Source organism: Ascaphus truei, chromosome 5 (assembly GCF_040206685.1).
Source record: "Ascaphus truei isolate aAscTru1 chromosome 5, aAscTru1.hap1, whole genome shotgun sequence".
NCBI classification, from domain to species: Eukaryota; Metazoa; Chordata; class Amphibia; order Anura; family Ascaphidae; genus Ascaphus; species Ascaphus truei.
In genome coordinates, this window is record NC_134487.1 from 115,532,551 (window position 1) to 115,547,905 (window position 15,355).

Genomic DNA, 15,355 nt, shown 5'->3' on the forward strand with positions numbered 1-15,355 from the left:
TAGTTGTTGGGTTATCTGGGGAAACAATGACGCCTGCTACACCTTTAACTGTCCCTTTCTTAGGCTGCGCTTATAGTGCCCGCGACGGCGCTTAAAAACAAAACAATTTACTCCGTCGCCGGTGCTTATAGTAAGCGCGAGGGAGCAACGGCGCGGAAAAGAATTTGGTAGCCGGTTAAATTTGATTTTTCAGAGACTGTCACCACATGTGACAGTCTCTGAACCAATCAATCACCATGTAGCCAGCGACGTCGCCGAAATTTAAATTATAACTTTCGTCGCCAGCACTATACACGCGGCCCTAGAAAGGGATAAGCAACACGTAGTACAGTATATCCTTGTCAAAGTAATATATTTTGACAAAGAAATGTATCAGGTTAATTAGACAAGGTCTCTCTTTAGCAAAATGGCACAAAAGGTTAATCATTTTCATAATGCAACAGTTTTTTTAACCCAGCTCCTCCAAGGGCACAGTGTAGCACCCCAACATTGTCAGTACAAAAAATTGTAAAATAATTTTCAATAATCCTACGTATATTGTCTGGTTTGCAGCCTGCTCACAGAGGTATGAGTTTCTACACAAGCGGACAAGGGACAATAGTCTACAGTCTGTTACGATATTCCCCAAAAAGTAAAATCAAGGGAATCTTTTTCTGACAGAAATGAACAATTTCTCTATATTAACTTGGTCTAGTAATCAATTTGTTTAACCTTTTCTGTGGCGGAAGGGGAGTGGCACCAGAGTGCCACAGCCCCTGAAGCAAAAGGTAATCACATTGTCGAGAAGTCACTGCAGTGACGCGCACGCAAGAGAAGGTCCTACTCTTCCATTAATAACACGTTCACTGCTCCAAAAGATATCCTCCTAAAGATGAGCAAAAAAATAGATGACGTTCTTGAAAGTCACAGGTACCAACAGTGTGCCAGCCCTTGTAACCATCATAAGGGCACTCAAGATTAGTGATGGGCAAGTGTGTTAAAACTTCAGCCCACAAACTTTTGGACAGACTTTTTTTTACTTTGCAAATCTGCAAAGCACAAAAGCATGACATTGTGCCTAAGGCCCAGATGTTATTTCCATCCAGACCCTGGAATATGGGTTTTGCAGGAGAGACTATTTAACTAGAATCCCAAGTCACTTAAATACCTTCTCAAATACGCCTTTAAACAATACATGGAAAAATATCTGTGCTCTTTCTTATAATACATGTATTTATTTATTTGAAATATAGAGGCAGCTATTTATTTTTAACTCAGACTTGGTACTCTAGTAACAGGTCTTCTTGCTCCCGCTCTCCTCTCCAGGAAAACCCATATTTCAGGGTGTGGATAGAAGTAACTCTTTAAATAAATAAAAAGCTTGCTTTATTTCATATAAACGGGCCTCGGATCAGCAGTACTACAGAGTCAACAGAAAGGAGATAGGTTGGGACAGTAGGAGATCGTTCTCAACTGGCCCATGCGACGAGTTGGAGGTAACGCCGCCAATCTTCCCCCCGCCTACCTAATCCACCCCCCATCTCTACCCTTGCCCCCCTCCCCCTTCCCCCCCCGCCTTTTTGTTGTGTTGTTAATATGTTATTATTCTTACTATATATTTGTTTGTTATGTCGATTACTCAGTTCACTGTGAATCGCCCGGCCGATTAGGGCTCGAAAAGCCGCGCGATCTCACTTCGTTTGCTTCACTTGTTAAAATGTTTATCATTTACACGATGAAATGCATTGTATGTTGTACTATACGCCTGTAATACGCAATAAAATTTAAGTTATAAAAAAAAAAAAATTGTTTGCCGAAGCTAACTTTTTACACCTAACAAAACTGATAATACACTGTATGTACTGTACCCATACAAAAGAAAATTGAAGCTTTGTGTAACACAGTGGTGATTCACTACTCTCTTTATGAATGAGATAATTACCCTTTTAAGTAACAGAAGACCACACATGTTTGTGGTGGAAGTGTGAGAGCCCAGAAATAATAGATCTACAAAGAAAATAATAGCAATGGTCAAACTCTGTCCTGACTAACCAGAAACTGATCAGTCATCACTGGGGGAGCTGGCATTATTTTACCTAACAACCACAAACTGATTCACCCTAACTTAAAAATCAAACATCAATCAGGAATGATTTCCTGTTATTCCAGACAGAATTAAGTGAAGGTACCATAGTCATGAATATTTTGAAGCTGGAATAAAGTGAAAGCATTTCTCCAACCACTTTAATGGAAGATATGTTTAACAGCTTTGCAGATTAATGTCAGAAAGCCTAAAGGGGAGAAGCACAGTAACAGATAACTCAGAATCTACAATATGTATTGATTTTGTTCTGTCATCTAACTGGGAAAGAAATGTTACAGAAATTCTAAAGTTTTAATGTTTAGGGCTGACCTTTTATGGATAAAGAGAATCACATTTAGAAAAGTCAATATAGGCTATTTTTTATTGACCGGTCAATAGTGTTTTTTATATCTATAAGAAGCATTGACAAATATAAGATTGAAAGCAATACGTAGAAAAATATATTCATTTTGCTAAATAAAATTTTGCCCAACCTGTGGTTTTTATGTTTCCTTTTAACAGTCTAAAAAATGTTCTTCATCTCTTCACTAAACTTATTGTTGAAAGATTTTCAACAAATATGCAGTCTTATGTTTCTAGTCCTTAATTACATTGGAGTTCTTAAGGCTTTGATTATAAGAAATATAATAATATTACTTTTATAACTTAAACACTTGTAAATATTTTTTTTACAGGTATAATGAAAACCAAATTATGGTCTTGAAAAAACATTAACGTGTGGCGATAAATACATGGCAATGTGTACTGTATGAAAACAACATTAAATGTTGTGTCCATCTTAACCAACATCACTAATATTTTCATCCTACAATAAGTAATCAAATTTTGTATGGAAAAAAAACAAAAAACTATTGGCAACATTTACAATCAATGTTGGATAACCCATTTAAGTGTGCATTATATGCCACAAAAAAATGGCCAACATCCAACATCAAGAACTCATCAAGTGAAATGTGCTCAAACTGTCTGAGTTGCAATGTATAAACAAATCAGATCTATCTACAATAGCTGTTGCTCTTCATGCTTTCTCAGAGTTTTTGAATTATTATATGACAGCGGAACCCTCTGTAGGTCTGTGTGGCATTATTCACTAAACAGCAGTACTGTACAATGCTGCACAGGTTGGTAAGCTCACATTGCGCTCTGTATTTCCTGACATCTCACTATGGCCCAGATACACCAAGTGTTGCTGGCGCACCTTCCAATGCCAGAAGACATCTTATGGCCCATTCTATGCCGTATATCAACTTATATATCTTGTGATCACTTTTTAGTAATTAATACGAGTTACAACACGGCTCAATGAACAAGTTATAATGAAAAACATGCATTAAAAGGTCTACTATTGCAAGGTAGTGATATAACTCGCTTCTAATACTTGTTCTGTCATTTGCATTGCCAAAAAATGTTAAAAGAAAGGCAATAAAATGAATATGCCTGCAAGTTTGTGAAGACATGGTTGTGTGTCAAACTAGCATTTTATTAAAACTGCCATTTTAAATTGTTTTATCATTTGAACCTCTACAGAAGAAGTACCCTTCAGCTGTAGGGCTGTTATAGGGTTACATTAAAGTGCAAGATATAAAGAACTATTTATCAAATCCTCCCAGCTCCCAAACTGGTATAGATATGTGAAAAAAATAGGACCCCGAAACATTAAAGAAAAACATTTCTATTAAAATGTATGGATGTCATTCTTTGATGCATATAGTGTTGTTTTTGCAACCAACAGACGTTACAGTAGATTGTTAGAAAGGAAGTTGTGGAAGCCAGGAAGACCAGGAAAATGCATTATAGTTTTTAACTGTAACGTGACAAAGGAAAGGGCATTTCCTCGTGATGTTGAAACACAACAGAAAGAAGGATATAAGGAACACTAGAGCTTCAGAAATACTGTACAATATACATTGGAGACGGATAGGTGATGGTACTGCTGTCAAGTGTGATAAAAAGGCACATGGTTTTGGTGGAATAAAGGAGATTTGTCTTCGTAATACTGAAGACAGTATTCACATTATTATGCCTTTTACCCTTTGGAATTTTCTTGTAATCATATTTCATGATAGGTTTGACATTCATCCCTTAACTAAAATATCATCTACAGACCCTGACCTCTGCTTAGCAGATACATCGAAAACTTGTCTTGGCTCATTAATCAATATACCAGCCTGACAAAGGTGCTGGGAAGCAATTAAAGTCAATAGGAATTCCTGTGAGATCGTGCCCTGGTCGACAAAATAGCAGTTTAATGAATGATCCTCTAAGAATACAATTTTCTAAAGTTTTCAAAGGTCCCCCCAAGGAGCTATTTCTCTGTAAAATGGAGGAAGACAGACAGACAGCAACAATAGCAAGGTCCCACTGACTTCTCCACTTTATGGACTCGTACCCCGGTTATATTTTGCTGCTTGTCTTTGATCCTTCCCCCTCTCCTCTGGGAACAAGGAGTAACAATAATTATTTGTCTTATGTCTAAACACAGCTTACCCCCATAGTTAGTTTTCACAAACATAATTTTGAAAAAAAAAACAAACAAACAATATTCCCCTGAATTTTAAGCTGCATAAATCACATCATATACTGTATAGATAACACTTACCTAAGCATATGAGCTGCATTGAAAACTACATCAAACTCAGAGCTGTCAAGTTCTGCTGCTTTCTTTGCCATCTCTGCAGCTTCTAAAAGGCGTGACTCTTCCAGCAGAAATTGACCTGCAATCAAAAAGCATGTAATCATGCAGTGAGCAGCGATAATGAAATAGCATATCCCATCTCGTCACAGCCATGTAATTCTATTTTGATCATTAAAATAAAACAGATTTACTTTTGAAACACAAGCATGTACTCATAACTACACAATATGCACTTGCAGTGATAATTGCACTCAGACTGTACGGTATAACCTTATATGAGCTATAAAGAAGTCATAAGTTTTCCAAAGAAATTCAGATCCACAGAATAGCAATATTTATTGGGAGAAGTAAAACAAGTACAGACTTTCTTCCAAGTGATTCGATAGTTGTTTGGAAATAATAATAATAATAATAATGCATATAAGAACCAGTTTTAAGCACAGTAGCAGAAATTTCGAGAATCCATAGTTTGGGCTTTGCCATTACTATGTATTGAGTGAGTTTGCCAGTCTCTACTCTAGCACAGTTGTGGCGAACATGTGCAAATACTGTAGTAATAGCTCTATGGGTGATGCAACCAACGGATTATGTGAATAAGTCAAATTAAAAAAAACCTTTTTAATATACTCCACTATATTCTGTCTTCTTGTTTCTGGTCTTTTTATCTTTTTGGGAGAGCCATACTGATCTCAATAGACTAGAAGCATACACATAATACATGTATGATCAAAGAATGCAAGATGCGTGAATTTAAGATACCTTTGTGAGTGCATAATGAGGAAATCTTAATTCACATCCGTTGATTTGGAAATAACTACACTTGTGTTTATATTCCTATATGGTTGTGCTGCCAAACATTTGAAGAGGATTTTATTCACATTATTTTTTATTCTTCTCATTTCTCATTTTACACAATTTCACTGGTTTTCATTGACATTTTTTACCCACAGTAGCATTCCTTTCTTGTCTCATCTTATTTGTAAAAGTGAGTTAACTTTTGTATGCGACAATTTTTTTTATTTTTAGCATGAAAAACTTTATAGCAACAACATTTCAGTTTCAGTACTTAAATATGAGAGAAGGATTGATTTATTGATAACGACACTGGATTAAGAGTGAACACCCAGTTTCGATCTTAATTCTAGTTCACTATACGCTTAGAGACACAGTGCCTCATATTCACTTGAATGGGCCATAAGGTTTCTTCCAGCGCCAAAAGGTGCCTTATGGAATAGCATTGCTTAGCAAATGTGGGTCTGTATATTATTGCAATTTATATTCTAGCCTCCTAAAACACATTTAACAATACATTAACTGGAATGGAAGTTAATATGGTAACTGTGCATTACCCCACTTCTCACTACATTCAGTAGGGACCTATTTTTGTTGGGCCAAGGACTAATAATTTCTTCCAAATTGTATGTACATCTTAGAATAAAATAAAATTGTCAAATTAAAGGTAGTCCATTAATATTTTCACCCCTTTTCTAGTCACGATGAAAAATAAAACCTTGAATATTCATTTGGCTATTTTTACATATCATCATTTACCTATGATCTCATTTAGTGTAACCCGACCAATTGCCAAAACTCCCATCATGTGCATAAGGCCGCTATCAATGTATAGTTGTAACTGTCTTTTAGATTTAATGCAACATGCATGTGGAAACATTACCGACATATAAGAAAGAATTACAGCAACATAAAAGTTCAGGTCTAGCTTTTTGTACACCAAATAAATCTAAAACACTTTAATTCACTAAGCAGTGACAGAACTTGCTTAGTCAGCTGCAAAAATAAGGTACCAACACTTACTTAATTAGATGCCAAGGAAGAAATTGAACACATTTATTTTACGTAGCATTGTTAAAAGATGCAAACAGGGTCAATGAAAATCTTTGCAACAAGTAATTTCCACTGTAATCAACTACAAAGATCTTGAGTGGTTGGTTAATAGGGTTCAGATATGATTGCAAAGGATCATGTTACATTTTGGCTTTGATGTGGACGATCATAAATCAATGTTAAACAACATTCAAGATTCAGAAGCAGAACATTCTTGTAAATTGGAGTATTTTAATCACCAAATAGTAGAGAAGGAAGGACTGCAGACACAACTGTTTTAAACAGTAAATTAGCTCAATCTTTCCATTCAATAAGAGTAAATTAATCAAAAACTGAAAGTAGCAAAAACCCACCCATCCTTTTACAGATAGCTCAGGCGTCTCAATAGTCGCAAAGTCTGACTGGATGTTATTGTAAGTCTAAAAAGCTATTTTTTTGCAGACTGATCAGCTTAGCAGAAGCTATAGTTTGTATTTTAAATTGGAAGGTAAAATCAATTATTATAATGATGTGCAGCTGTACACATACACCACATTCTCGAAAACCAAGAGATGACAGAAGAAGATTGGGCTTTACTCCTACATTTTTCCTCAAGCAGAAGTTATTTCTAATAGTTCAAATACTTGCTTTTCTATTGGACAGACACACTGAATAATACAATCTTTAAGTCACAAAAATAGCAAGCTTATTTAGATGTGATGTGCTGCAGCTAAAATATTATTAGTGGCGGTCTTCTAAAAACAAAAAACCTTAGTTTCCCTATTAATATGACATCTCCCATGGTTTATTTAACCAGATGATTTGGAGGATATATTTGATACATTCATTGAAATACATGACATATTTGTCTTGCATGAGGAGGGAAATGGCTTTTTGAGTAGCTCAATTACATATTTGAAATAACCATTTCAGAACCAATGAAGTGCTTTTTAAAGCAATTGTACATTTAAAAAATTTGAGAAGACAGTAGATTAGCTACTTTAACCACCTAATTCACAATTTGTATTTATGACACTGGTACAGTACTCAAAAGAGCAGCCTGCATCTGCCAATGGATGACCAGTTATGATCACTTTCACCCTAAGCTGACTTGCAACCTATCACCGATGTCCTACCATAATGTTTTCACAAGTGAACTGGATACCCGAAAACAACAAATTACAATATTTAAAATTACAATTTTTGGAGATCCAAAAATCTGGTTGGGGCTAAAACTGTCATTTGAACTGACATAACAAGTAGGCCATTTGAAAAAAACAAATATTTCATGCAATGCTTTATAGTAAACCTTGATTGCATTGACGTTTCATTTCCTATGTATAACATTTAGAAACTCTAAAGTGTGGTTGCACACAATGTATATTAATAATTCACAAAAGCTTTTTTTGTCTTGAAGTTGTAAATAAACTGGATATTGAGCTGGCAGTGAGCTATAAGCTCTGAATGCATGAAGTTATTGGGTGGTCTATAAAACATGCCACACAAGGAAATGCCACGTTGTGTGGGCAATTGGCACCAACTAACATAAAGGGTTGGTCCAGAGCACTCATCCTAAATTAATTCCTTTCATATCTGTGGTTATGAAACTGGTGTTGTAGGTCCCTGCTGCTTTATGACTTAAATGTTGTATATTGGTGTTGGTTATATTAAAATTATATGTAAACTTGAAATAAGGATGGAGTCTTCTCTGTCTCTTTGTAATAACGTAGTAGTAATTTTAAAGTAAAGAAAATATAGTTGTCTAGGATAACAGTATTTCGATACCTCAAAAAAAGATCAACCTTTTTCCCTTGACACTTTTTACCAGTCTAGTTTTAATGTATTGTGTGTCTATCTATACCAAATAAAAATATCACTTGTGAGCCCATTCACGTCTCAGACAAGTTCTGCAACCCTGATTTTCGCCATTATCTCTTAGCGCACAGTGCTCCCACTGCAGCCAGTGATTCTGGGAAATGACAGGCAAATAAGCACTGTGCCACCTTTTACTTCATGTCTATTTTAATATGGACCCCTATAAGCATATGCCTGCCGTATTACACAGCATTTCAGCGCAGCCTGGGTTACAGTGCAGGGCCAGTAACACCTACTCACAGACAGCTGTTTCATCTCTTCAGTGTGAGGCTGGTTATACTGGCTTTGCAATGTGAAGTTGAAATAGGTTTCAACCACACATTATATGTTATGGTGGGTAAAAAAGTGACAAAAACCCTACCCCTTACAGTGTGCCCCAAATAAAAATATCACTTGTGAGCAGGGGGGAGGGGAGTGGGAGCCAACAGGGGGGAGGGGAGTGGGGAGACCCGTGACAACTGTCTTGGGCCCGGCAGCTGTGGGCGGGCCAGACAGTGTTGGAAATCAGGCCCCTGCCAGATGTCGGGCCCAAAATCCGCGTCCGGTTCCCTGCTCTTCTCCCCTACAGTGGGACTCCTCTCCCCCACTGCGGCCCGGCCTTCACTTAAGCCCACCCCTGTGCACATGCTGGAAGTTTATCCCTGCTGGAAATCGGGCAAAACATCCACATCTGTGGCACCAGAGGCACCCCCAAGGAAAGGGAGTATATGTGTGTCTGTATTTGGGGTGGGGTGAAGGGGGGGGGGGTTAGTTTATTTATTGGGGGAGGAGGGGAGGATATTTTGTGTGTCGGGGCAGGGGGGATATTTTTTGTATGGGGAGGGGGGAATTGTGTGTATAGGGGGTTGTTATTTTGTGTATGGGGACAGGGGGTTATGAGTATTGGGGGTTAATGTAAGTATTGGGGGGGTTATTATGTGTATTGAGGGGAGGGGGTAATTTGTGCATTGGGGTGGGGCAGGTTATTGAGTGTGTGTGGAGGAGAGATAGAGGTGTGTGGTAGAGGGAGGGAGGAGGAGAAGTGTGGGGGGAGAAGTGGGAAGAGGGTGAGGGGGGAGGAGGTGTGGGGGTGGGTGGAGAGAGGTGGGGAGCAGGAGAGGTGTGCGGGAGGGGGGGAGAGGTGGGGATGTGGGGGAGAAAGGTGTGGGAGAAAGATGGGGATGTGGGAGAGTGGTGGGGGAGAGAGGAATGGGGGTGTGAGAGAATTGGGGTGTTGTAGAGAGAGATGGGAGTGTAGGAGAGGGTTGGGAGTGTGGAAGAGGGTTGGGGGAGTGGGACAGGGAGAGAGGTGGGGGTATGGGAGAGAGATGTGGTGGTGTGGGAGAAAGAGAGGTGGGGTGTGAGATAGCAGGGGGGAGGGTCTTACAAGGCCACTGACACTGGGGGGGGGGGGGGCATAGTGGAATTTCTAGCCCTGGGCCCAGGGAAAGCTGTCTCAGACCCGGCTTTTGAGCATGTCATAGGTCTGCCACCCTGCTTTTCACCATTATCTCTTAGCATACAGTTCTTTCACTGCAGCCAGGAATTCTGGGAAATGACATGCAAATGAGCACACAGTGTTTATCTATAAAACTGTAATATCACTGTGTATTCAAATGTTTATCTGCTATTTATGTTAAAGGCTACACTAGATAAAGCCATACATATGTAACCCGGTTCCCTTTCCGTTGCGGACCCCCCCCCCCTCCGAGCACTCACTGCGGCTGGTTGCTGGGAATGCATTCACTGCGGTTGCCGGGGATGTGATCGCTTTGCGAGGCTCCCGGCGGTTCCCGAAGCAGGGCGCCGCCATTGCGCATTGCCTCGCGCATGCGCGGTAAGACCCAGACGACGGGAGGCATACAGGCAGCTCGCGTATGCGCAGAAGACGCGCGCGAGACACTAGCCTACCAGGAGAGGGCTCTAAGCAGGGACTACGAGTCCCATGAGCCTTAGAGGACCCCAACGTGACGCCAGGGAGCCAATAGGGCTGGAGCATCTCCTTGCAGGGGAGATTAGATACATTTTGCGGGCTCTAAGCACGTTAGGCAGTTGGTGACCGGAGCAGATAGGGGAAGGAGGTAGGGTGTAGGAGTCAGTGACTCCCTGCACTAGGCCAGCAGCACCCTAGGCCCCAGATAGCCCTGAGCCACCAGTAGTGTTGTGTTGTTTAAGGGACAGGCCCCAGGTTAGGGACCCTGACCCTTATTATTATCCAGAGTCAATTAGGGACACAGCGGACGCTGCACGTTTCTCCAGAGGTTTAGGCTCAGACCTCCGCTGCGGCTGCAGCAGCCATCCGGGTGGGATCGCCCCGGACGGTAGTTCCTGTATTCACTCGTCATCAGGATCCTTTGCGAAGCTCCTTGGCAGGCCCGGGCACTGGAGTGCTCGGCAGGTAATCTTCAAGTGCACCAACTATACCATCTATTCATACAAGACATAGTGGCTGCACAGTCACACACATAATTATCTCACTTGAGGGTGAAGGGACATATTGTGTGGGGTTACTGGACACGGGGTGGGATCACCCGGTGAAAGGGGGTAGCGTCCTGCGAGACGCAGTAGTTAGTGTCTCCTCTAGAGAGGGACACCTGTTGATATATATGAATAAGTACGGTTGCTACAGTAAAGTTATTGGTTGTTTTACATGCTGTGTGTGTGATATATATATATATATTGTCCTACGACGAACCACTCCCCCCTCCGGTGGGAGCCATCGCAGGTGGAGGCGCTGCACCGAGTACGAGGTTACTCCTATTATTTATACGTGCCCCAGGCTCCCCGTGGCGGAGGTTTAGGCCTCCTGTGAGCCTACACTACCGACACACTTTATCACACTGCGGCCAGATCCGCAAGCCGGGAGATTTCCCGGCTTGCTAGTGGCCGCCCCTCGGCGTGCCGCGCGTCTATGACGCGCGGTCACGCGTCTTCGGGAGCGTGCGCCCCCGCACGCGCGTCCAGGGGCTCCCCGAGGGAGCCCTGGTGTCCCGCGATCGCGGGACAGCGGCAGGGGGTTCCGGGGGACCCGGCGGACCCGGCAGCGGTAGGGAGAGCGCCCCGATCGGAGGGCGCTCTTCCGCTGCTTCGGCGCGCGCCCGTCACACTCGGGCGCGCGCCAGGCTACTGCTGCGGCCAAGAACGGGCAAATGCTCGAATAAACTTGGCCGCAGCAGTAACAGGTAAAGCACCACACCTGGTAACATTAAGTTCCCCGCACACACATACTATATGCTATTGGGTGGGGGAATACCCGTTACACATATATTCCCTAATGTTACAGGTTTAAAGAAGAAAGTTGTAATTTTTATATTGGCGGCGTGGCTGAGGTTATTGAATGTGTGTGTGGGGGAGAGAGAGAGAGGTGAGAGGGAGAGAGAGAGTTGGGGAGGAAGAGAGGTGTGGGGATTAGGGGAAGAGACATGGGGGGAGGGGAGGAGAGGTGCGGGATATAAATTGGGAGGTTATGTTGACCCCTAAATATGTAAAGTGTGACACACCAAGAAAAATCAAAGTTCAGTTTCAACAGTTTCGCAGTGTGGGACGCTAGGTAGTATACCTAGGGCTCTGGACTTGGATGCATTTATTTTGAAGTTAGATAATTCGCCAAAGTCAATTAGGTCTTTATAAAGATTGGGAAGCGACGTTAAGGGATTACTTAAAGTCAACACAATATTGTCCGTGAATAGGCCTAATTTATATTGACTTTGGCTTATTGTGATTCCGGTGATATCAGGGTTTGCTCATGTTTTATTGGCCAATGGTTCCACCGATAAGGAAAAAATAAGAGGTCATAATGGAAATCCCTGCCTAGTCCAATTTTTGATCATGATTGATGAGGATTGGTGACCTCTCATTGAAACCTTCATGGTGGGGATCGAGTAATAAGGCTTTAACCCCCATAAAAAATCTAGGGCCGAAATTTAGTTTCTTTAGGACTTGGAAAATGATGTTCCAACTTAGTGCTTTTTCAGCATCTAAACCAATTACTGTATCAACAACGGTTTCTTGGATTCCTTGACATGTGTAAAAAGTAGACTAATCTCCTTATATTGTCCCAGGCCTGGTGGTAAGAGACAAGCTCCATCTGGTCAGGATGTACTGTACCAAGTCAGGTATATGTGTTCAGCCTGTTGGCCAGGACTATAGCATACTTTTTCAGGACTGTATTTAACAAGAATATTGGTCTATAGCTTGCACACTCGTTCTTGTCTTTCCGTAATTTGTGAATCACCACGATAGTGGCCTCCGACATATATTGAAGGCAAGACGTACCCATCATGAGCGGATTAAACAGGGTGACCACATGGAGTAAGAGTAGTTGGACACATTTTTATTTTGTGAGTAGCCTTTTGAAAGGCCACCAGGACCTGAGGTTGTATAACTTTTTAGAGCTTTCATAGTTCCTAGATTTCTTCAGCTGCGATAGACTATTCTAGTTCGTATTTGTCTACTTCAGGAAGAATATTGTTGGTATTGGCTTTCGTATATACTGTAGATCTATTTTAGTGTACAGTCCCTAGGGAGCTCTGTTTTTTTTTTTTTTTAATTGTATAGTTCTGCATACTATTGTCTGAATCGCTCGTAGATTAATTCCGGGTCAGTTATTGATAGTGTGAAGTGAGTTTCTTTTGTTTAATTTAGCTGCAAGGAAGGAGTGGGCTTTATTATCTTTAGTATAGGATTTCTGCTCAAGCCACCTGCGTTTCTGATCAGTGTGGCTTATCAGAAGTTGATTTAGTTCACCTCTTACATTAACAATTTTGTCTCCTAGTGTCTTATTTGACTTGACTTTATTTTGATGATCAAGGTTTTCTTGTTCTTTAGTTAAAAGGTAGGTTTGTGAGGAGCATTGCGCGACGGGAAGGTGAATGGAGGCTTAGAGTGTGAGCTCCGTTCCCTCCAGCGTATTTAAACAAATAATCAGCAGCAGAAACGCAACCGCTTTCACATTCAAAACCAGCAAATGGTGCCTAAACAATCAGGAATGGCATCAACCAAGACACCGCGCAGAAAAACCCAGCCGGTGTCCACCTATTTCAGAAGCAAAGAGACAGCCAAGGCCGGTGCGCCTGAATCCCCAGCACAGCCATCTGCAGCGGAACCAGAAATGGATACCCCCGCTAAGGATCTCGATGATCTGTCGGTGATGCGCCGCAAGGATATGAAGGAGTTCTGCTCTTCTATGAAAAAAAAATTCAAATCAGAAATATGTGCTCTAAGAAAAGATGTTGATGCTCTGGGGGAACGCACGGATGCCTTAGAATCCAAAGCAGATGATACTGCTATTGCCCTGTCCCAAACACAAACCCAAATGGCCACCCTCAAAGAGCAGGTCAGATCTTTGGAAGATAAGATCGAAGATGCTGAGAATCGGGACCGTCGCTGTAACATCCGGCTGAGAGGGGTGCCCGAATCTATCACGAACCCCGAGGACTTTACCACGAAGTGGTTAGAACATATCTTCCCAGACATGGCGGACAGGGACCTTGTATTGGACAGATGGCACCGCGCACTGCGGAGAAGACCAGGAGATCCCCCTAGAGACATTGTGCTTAGGTTCCATTGCAACCGCACCAAAGAGGAAACCTGCCGAATTGCCAGGGAAATGAAGGTAGTGGAGTACGAGTAGATCAAGTTCCAGGTGTTTCAGGACCTGTCCCCCACCAAGTTGGCAAAGAGGAGAGCAATGGCTCCCGTTACAAGGGCACTACACGACCAGGAGATACGTTATCGCTGGTTATTTCCATGTGCACTCCTGGTTCTGAAAAATGGAGTAGCACATACCCTTAAGAATGCAGAGGATGGAGAGGGATTCCTCCGGCGGTCCTAGGATCCACGCAAAGCCCCCCTCGCCTGGTGGCGGCTAAAGATGGCGCTCCCGCGCCCTCATGATGCACTGTAGGGGGCACTCGGCCAGAAGCACGACCCTGGACCAAGCCGTCTCATCGCGAGATTTGGCCCCCGACACCTGCGCAGAAGAATACTGACGCAACGGCGTGAGAAGACGCGGCCAGTATCCAAGATGGCCGCGGAGTAATCCTACTGCGGGGATTCCCCCCGAAAGGACGGAGAGTAGCAGCTAGCAGCAGAAAGATACCAGCCAGACTCCCCGAGGGGCAAACCAAGAACCGGGAAGCGATCCCCAAAAGAAGATGGGGGAAGGGGGGGGGGGGTTGGGAGAGAGGGACGATGGGAAGGAGGGGGAACACTAAGGGACAGAGACTGCCTCTGCGGTATGAATACCCCCTAGGAAAAAGGATACAGGTGCTGGGATTGTTACTGATTTTCTGGAAGTCCCACCTAATATTTAGACGTTTAGTAATATGCATTACACTCGCTCGAGTTGCGCATAGGTGCCATATACAGCCAGCAACTAAGCCATAGGTCCAAGTAGGCACTCCAGAGATACAAGGCTGAGCTCTACAGCAGTAAATAATCAGGCATAATTTATCACAATATCCAGGATATCCTATGCGAAAGTGTGGTACATAAAGTACAATAGGAGTTGCTTAGCATTAGATGATATATTATAGCCTTAGCTGCTGCCTAGGTATTTACTAACACCTGCACCAATAACGCAATATACAATGGTTAGGGGCTAGCAATATGAGATGCTGGAGTTTGATCTACATAGGTGGGAGGTAATGCAGGTAAATATTTCAATAATTACTTGGTCACTCTGCATCAGGAAGGTGCTACGACCAAGTACATGTAAGACCCAGTCGCGGGCTCCTGAACCAGGAGGTTCAAGGGACAGATCCTGATGCCCAACATCGGTTACGGGAGTAACAAGAAGACCACTATTACTTAACTATGCGTGGGCCGGGTATCAGTTATACAGGTACAAAATTAGTGTGGGGTGAGCAATTAAAGGTGGACGCTGTCACGCCTGTATGTCCGCAGACCAAGCTAGACCCCAGTACTGAGGTGGGAACGGTATGATACCACACACCCAC

The 15,355-nt window shown here is 42.3% G+C and overlaps 1 protein-coding gene across 3 annotated transcripts in view; it reads right to left on the reverse strand.

Moving 5' to 3' along the window:
• The window catches only part of TMTC2 (transmembrane O-mannosyltransferase targeting cadherins 2), a 374,233-nt gene that overhangs the window by 56,430 nt on the left and 302,448 nt on the right, over positions 1–15,355 (reverse strand). For all 3 annotated transcript variants that reach the window (XM_075600493.1, XM_075600494.1, XM_075600492.1), the window contains one exon: positions 4,683–4,797. In XM_075600493.1, the coding sequence (XP_075456608.1) occupies positions 4,683–4,797 (115 nt within the window). The remainder of the gene's footprint in view (positions 1–4,682; positions 4,798–15,355) is intronic.